At 42.3% G+C, this 6,930-nt stretch overlaps 1 protein-coding gene across 1 annotated transcript in view; it reads right to left on the bottom strand.

Moving 5' to 3' along the window:
• LOC103777301 (breast carcinoma-amplified sequence 3-like) overlaps nucleotides 1-5,834 on the bottom strand; it is a gene marked incomplete at its 3' end in the record, with an annotated part of 44,704 nt that extends 38,870 nt beyond the window's left edge. Inside the window, exon 1 of the mRNA XM_008944853.1 lies at nucleotides 5,633-5,834. Coding sequence (XP_008943101.1) covers nucleotides 5,633-5,834 — 202 coding nt within the window. The remainder of the gene's footprint in view (nucleotides 1-5,632) is intronic.
• Between the last annotated feature and the right edge of the window lie 1,096 nt (nucleotides 5,835-6,930).

Genomic DNA, 6,930 nt, shown 5'->3' with positions numbered 1-6,930 from the left:
TGCTGAACCAAACGACTGTGTTGTAACAGTCCCCTCTCTATCAAGGCACATTTAATTACTCAGTGCCCTCCGCTCCCAACATCATGTAGTTTTCCATATGCAAAACCCCCAGCTGATTCAATAGAATATTTGCATGCAGAGAAGGGAGGCGTTCACAGCTCTCCCTTCCACACAGCCAGGAGCTGCTTTATTTTCATACAAGTTGAGGAATCCCAAGGCAGTTAAGGATATGCAGAAAACCACAGGATTACTCAGGAGTTTTTTATGAATTGCAGCAACATCGCCCTATAAATTTTTAGGCTCACACGTAAGAAAACATAAAGTAAATAAAAAAATTACTAAACTATGCAGAGAGAACTGAAAACATGTAAAAGAGAAGCTGAACAGGACCTAAATCTAAGATTATTCTTCTCTGAAAAAAAAAAACAAAACCAACAAACAACCCAAGAACCCACGAATATTGAGAGATCAAGCGTTTCATTTTTAAATGCACAGCTAAATCTGATGCATACAAAGGTCAATAAAAAATTAACTAAACCAGAGCTCATAAAGCACAGCACTTTACAGCACAAACATGATAAAAAAACTCAGCTATGACAAATGAAAAAGCTGTAAATACCTAAACACATATTTCAATAAGTATTGCCTAACAATCTGGATTTTCTGCAGCAATGTTCAACTGCTTAACTGCAAATAAATGATACAAGTCAAAAATTGAAAGTTGGAATGCTACAAAATGGAGACATCTTTCTGACACTGAAGTTTTTCTTGAAAACCTGACTACAATAATATTAAGATGGTGAGGATGTTTGGTTAAAGAAACTTTAAAAAGCAAAAGTATTTGCTTTTGTTTACACTGGATTATTTTTAGCTATTTTTATGATGGAAATGTTCTATACTGTTACATCTTCATTGTATGTTGCCTCAGACCTATCAGAGAGGTACATGCTTGTCGTCTTAACTGCATAGCCTTGGGGATGCAGTAAATGCACTCTATGGCAAGGGCTGCTCCTTTCCTAAGCCTTCAGTAAAAGCTGTATTGTGCATTCTGAGTTTCGCTGGAACAAAACAGTGTCACACGTTCTGTTTATTAAGTCATTTTAAAACCCCATGATTTTATGGTGTTGCCGTTGTACCCATACAGAAATTCGACAGTCATCCTCCATTCCTCCAGCCCTTTGAAGTAGGAACCTCCTCCTGCAGTAAATGGGAGTTGCGTGTGTGCAGGACTGTCGTATCGGGCCAAGAGAGCACAAAGAATGCAGTCAAGCATCAACATTATTTCTACAGCTCAAGCAGTTGTTGATTCACTGTCAAAGGACAAGCAACAAATAAGCCAAAGTTTAAGTCTGCTAGAAATATCCAACATTTTTTTCATACAGCAGAATCCTGTTACCTTGCTCAAGTTACCTTGCCACACGTGGACAATATATATTAATTCCATAAGGAAATACGTATATTAATAAAGAATAAAACCCCAAATAGAGTAGCCTCACTTAGCCCTGTTTAAATTTAAATGCTAGCTTGCTTGTATACTGACAGCTACACACAAATCACACCCTGCTGACAATTCAAGGAGTACTTTCAATATTGCAATTAATTTAGAGAAAATTAATCACCATCAACCCAATTTCATGGCAAGTGTGCCCTCTCAAGAGTCAGCCCCACCACCTCCAGCAGCGTATCCCGAGTGACGAGGCACTTTCCCTCGGTAATCACCCAGAGCGTGAGCCTAACAGCCCTCAGGACCCCGTGGCAGGGCAAGACCTTTCGGTCAAGTATTTGTCTTTCCATGGGCTGCCATGGAAGAGATTTTCAGATGACAGTTCAAGAACTATGTGTGGAATACATTACAGCCAGCTTAGGGGTATGCATCCTCCCACTTGCCTCGCTCCCTCTCCACTCTGGGCCACAGCTCAGGACGCAAGTGAAAGGAAGCACTTGTGTTATTTTCATTCAAATGTTACAGACTCAAGGTCCAAATTCCTGATCACAGCTATACCCAAGTCAAAAAACCTCCCACAGTTAATTCCAAATCAGCCTTTTAGACTACCACTAGAGAGGGGGGGAAAAAAAAAGTCTTTATGTCTCAATTTAAACTGCAGTGAAATCTCTCACTAATTTTACAGAGGGACCTGCAGAAAGCCAAGGATGTTGTGGCTCTGGTAGTCTGGCAGCAAAAGTTTATTTACAAGTGCAGCATTATATTGGATAAACATTTCCCACTGAGGCACAGAAAATACCTCCAGTTAGTTCTGCCTTCGTACCTGTTTGCTGAAAGTCTGCTACAAAACCGCCACCACGCCATCCACCCAAAATCTGAGCCGCACTTTTCCAGACATTTTATTCCACAAATCCTCAAAGGAAAAATGGATTAAGTTGAGGATAAAAGTGAAGAAAGAAAACAACAATGGGCTTTGTTGTCCGAGGGAGGGAGCGGCTGCCGTGCCGGCCTGGCCGGGGTGTATTCCCAAGCCGGCCATCATTAACAGACTCACTTCCACCCAGAAAAAAAGGGAGGCCTCAAAGTGCCGGACAAAAGAAATCCCAGCAGACAAAGGAAAAACAAATTAAAAGCACCATTATAAAACACAGATGCTATAAGGAAAATAAACTTCATAAGATTTACTGGTTTTTGACAAAGCTGGACATCTGTGGAAAAGCCATCAGGAGCAGCTCCCAGGTACGGCCCGGCCGGGCTCGTGTCCCTGCCTCCCCCACACAGCCCATGGCGGGGACCCGGCTCTGACACTTGGGAGCTGCACCAAGGAGCCATTCTCCACCCTCCATGGCCTTCCACCACGGCAGTGCTGTTACTGAGAGAGATTTATTTATGATTATTTTATTTACAATCATCATTAAATCTTTGAAATAGTCTTAAGGCCTGAATGGGAAGTTTAAACATTTGATCCAATTGCACATTTCTAAGCTTTCAAAGTATATTTTTGGGTATGAAAGGAAAGCTGCACCTAAGGGAAAACGTGTTAGGCTTGCGAGCCTGTAACACTCTATAAAAAGCACTCAATCGGCTGAAAGCAATTAATACAGTAAACTTGTCCTCTTCTGATCAACTAAGAGCCTTGATGAATTCAGGCCAGATTTCAAATTGGTCAGAATTTGAATGGAGCACTTCAGGGCACTACTGTCAGAGATGATCTTTGAGGAGAAAGGAAGAAAAACATCCTGATTCTTGCAGCTACTAATGACATAAATATACATCAAAATGGAGCACAGCAGATACATTCCCTGAAGAGCTCATCTGTGAATACAGCACAGTGCAGCCAGTGTTACACAAAGAGACTTTATTGGATCCTGAAAGAATTATGTTGATGCAGCCCCGCTGATCGCTCTACCGTTACTTTGCCCTTCTCTTTAGTCCATGCATAGGACCACCATTAGTCCACACATTAATGCCACCAAATCACTTCTTTCCTGGTTTAAATGCAGCTCTAATGCATCTGTACCTTACATCCCAGCCGCACGTGCAGACAACAGCCTCACCCCACCAGATGGAAAGGGAACTCACAACCCAGCTTAAAACCAAAACTACACCCAAACACCTGAGGGATGCAAACACCTTCTTACCACCAAACTGAAATTAAATCATTGGACCCATTCCATTTCCCCTGGCAGTTTCAATTGCACATGGCAAGTCTCCTAATTCCAGTGTTGTGGGATCCTCTTCTGCATAGAGAAATTCCTGTTGCTCACCCTGTTAGTGAGCAAACCAAATGGGACTTGGTCTAGAGTTTTTCTGGTAGGAAAGTACTGATCACAAGGATTTCAGTTTCTCTACACACTTCACACGAAGTACAAAGTGGTACTGAGCACCCCTCAGGCTCATAATAAAATGATCCTGTTGACTTTTTTCATTTTTCTTCCACTACTCCAACACAAAAAGCTTAGTAATGCAGTGTCATTAAAATTCAAAACCCACTTGATTAGCTTTTATGTCTTACAGTATTTAACAGACTGGATTTCAAAGCACACCACGTAGTCTACTGACATTAACACTCCATATAAACATCTTTAATTTGGTAAATAAAAACACAGTGACCCAAGGCTATGCAATCATGTGGAGGCTGAGTTACACAAAATGAACTGTGTTGGGCCATTATTTCTGTTCAGTGTGACACTGAAGATTCCTCAACTAAACATTCATTAGCTATAGAACGCAAGGGAAGTAAAATCCTTTCTAACTGGCAGAGAGAAAATAGCAGGAAAAACAGAAGTGTCGTGGATGTGATGGTTTATTTTGCTTTGTTTTCTCTTCAATGCAAAAAGTTTCCCGGATGAGAATGGAAAGCTTCCCAGCTCCAGTTCCAAGACTTTCACCCTCGTTTCTGACCTTTTCTCAGGCATGTTCCAGTATAATCTGTAATCTGCTACAGTCGGAAGAGGAAAGAGCAGCGCCCTGGTGAGAAAGGCTGCCTTGTGACCCGAGCGGAGCGCCCTGGAAGCGGTGCTGGCTCCAGGGGTGCTCGGGCAGAGCCTCCCAAACGAATGCAGGCGCGCCCCGAGAAACGCGCTCAACACCGCGAGCGCCAGTACGGCCAAACTGGGCCCTCCCCTTCATGTTGTGTTTTATTCAGTCAAATGTGTTTTATCTTTCTTCATAAGACGTTGCACGTTATCCTAGAAAAAGTCAGGAAACTAATTATTTTAGGTAATGGTTGCTTCAAAATTAAAGTTACATTGCAATTTCCTTGAATTGTACCCTATCAAAATCGCATTATTTTCACGCTCTAGCCCGCAATATTTCCAAAACAGTTAGACTCATTAAGGAAGGATATTCTGCATTTGCTACAGCATGTATACGCACATGTTCTAGCTACTTAGAGAATTCTCTCAGCTAAACTGGTGCAAGTCCAAAACCTATCACTAACTTGACTCCACTGAAATGGATGGGAGAAAATAACGCAGCCGGTTGTTTTTGTAATGTTTAAAACTTCTTGATGTTGAACCTTTTGTAACACAGTCACACTAAATTTCACAACTGTCCTAAGAAAGCAGAAGTTTCTCTCTATTTGCATCCAGGCAAGGCATGTGATGGTGCTAGGGAAGCTCATAAGTCAGAATGCTCTGCTGAGACATACAAGTGCAAGTCCAAGTGTCTCAGCTGCTGATGAGTCAAGGTCCTCTGCCCTCTCACCCGAGCTCCTTGAACTTCAGCTCCTCCAGCTGCTCACCAGCATCATCCACTCAAAAATCTAACCACGGCCTCATAATATTCCTTTCCTCCTTCTGAAGTTTCTCTTTTTTTCACTATCTTCAGTTTCAAAAACTTTGTCCCTCTGTTATAAAGTGTCCCACTGATATCCCAAAATCTCTTTATGTCCTTGGCAAAGGTCAGAAGAGAGAAGGAACTGCTGTGACCCCTTTGCTGCCTGTTATCTCTACCTGGCCAAAGATGGATTACGAAAGAACAGTTAAATCTCAAGCTGGGATTTGAACCTGTCATTTACTTCTACAATTAGTGATGTATGTCTGGCCACTTCTCCCACCTCTGTGCGTGTTTCTTCTTTTCTGAATGGAAAAGAAATTACATTGACAGTCTGCAGGAATCAAAAGGGAGAGGAAGTCACTTCTGCCAGATCAGCCACTGTGTCCTGGGCCCCATGGCACCTCTCACCAGCAGCTGTGAGGACATCCATAGTGTTAACAGCCTCGTGTAAAAAAATATCTCCTTGAAAATCTGTCACAAATGTCTGCTTCCTCCCTCGCCATTTTTCTTCCTTGTTTTGTACAGGTACCACTTTGCTGTGCTGCAGTTCCTCAAAGAGCTGCACAGTAAAGGTGCCTTTAAGCATTTCCTTAGAAAACAACCCCTCCATCGCCACACAAACAAGTCTGGCAAAATAATCATCTTTCAGGGCTTGACTAAAAATATTGTTGGTGCAAAGCTCAAGTCCATTTATGGGCAAAACTTTCCTTGAAGTAAAAACACACCACCACTCGATTGCCAGCTGCTGGCTCCAGGCTTTGCATGTCCATAAAGCAGGCAGCAGCAGTGACACTTCAGCTGGTTTGTTCCAGATGGTGGTTACCAGGAAAATCAGCCAAACTGGCAGTTCTGATCTTAAGTCATGTCCAGTAAACACCAGCCACAGGCAGTGGGGTCCAAACCTCACACCTTCAATTTGTCACAGATTAAAAGACTGCAAGATTAGTTTCTTGCAACTACTCTGTGTAAAGCTACAGAATATTTTGCAAACAAATGCAAAGGGGCACTGCCCATCCTCCCCAGCGCATGGCTGTAGGCCAGGTCTGGACCAGAAGCTGTAGCTGTAGTCACCACAACACAGAGCATGAGTTTGCAAACCCTTCCAAGGAAAGGACTGTGTGAGCTCAGACTCAACACTCCACTAATGAGGTTATCGTAGAGGCAGCTTCTGGGCACTGTGTAGAGACTCTGTTACTCCAGTTTCTTGCACATGGGAATTTTACTAACACTGTCTGCTGGTGAATGATGAAGCGCTTGAGAAAACAAGTATGTACTAGTACTGCCCCTTGTCGTGTCTATCAATCATAATTCTTATCAACACAGTTGTGAATTCAAAGCCTTCTTTCAGGGATGACTCCGAGATGCTTCAGTATTGTGAACTTGAGAAAATTCGCGTGTCTCAGACTTCTCTTCCAAATGATACAGAATAAAATGGTCTTTGTGAACTTAAGGGTTTTTTTTTGCACTGGGACAAAGTCAGAAAAACTGGTCTTAGAAACTGGAAAAGGACAGGTCTGGGAATTTGTGAAGGACATCTCTGTATGCAGCTGTGTTGAGTGAGAGGGCAGGGGAAGTTTAACAGCACAAGAGAATTTCGTCTTGACAATAAACTACATGTTAATACATTTGTGGCTTTTTTTTTTTTTTTTTTTCCCCCCACCTTTTTACCTATGTCTTATTTTCCCTTGCTCTAGCTGCAATGATTA

The sequence above is a fragment of the Merops nubicus genome, unplaced genomic scaffold (assembly GCF_000691845.1).
Source record: "Merops nubicus isolate BGI_N331 unplaced genomic scaffold, ASM69184v1 scaffold21867, whole genome shotgun sequence".
Lineage (NCBI taxonomy): Eukaryota > Metazoa > Chordata > Aves > Coraciiformes > Meropidae > Merops > Merops nubicus.
This window is presented reverse-complemented; position numbering and strand designations above follow the sequence as displayed.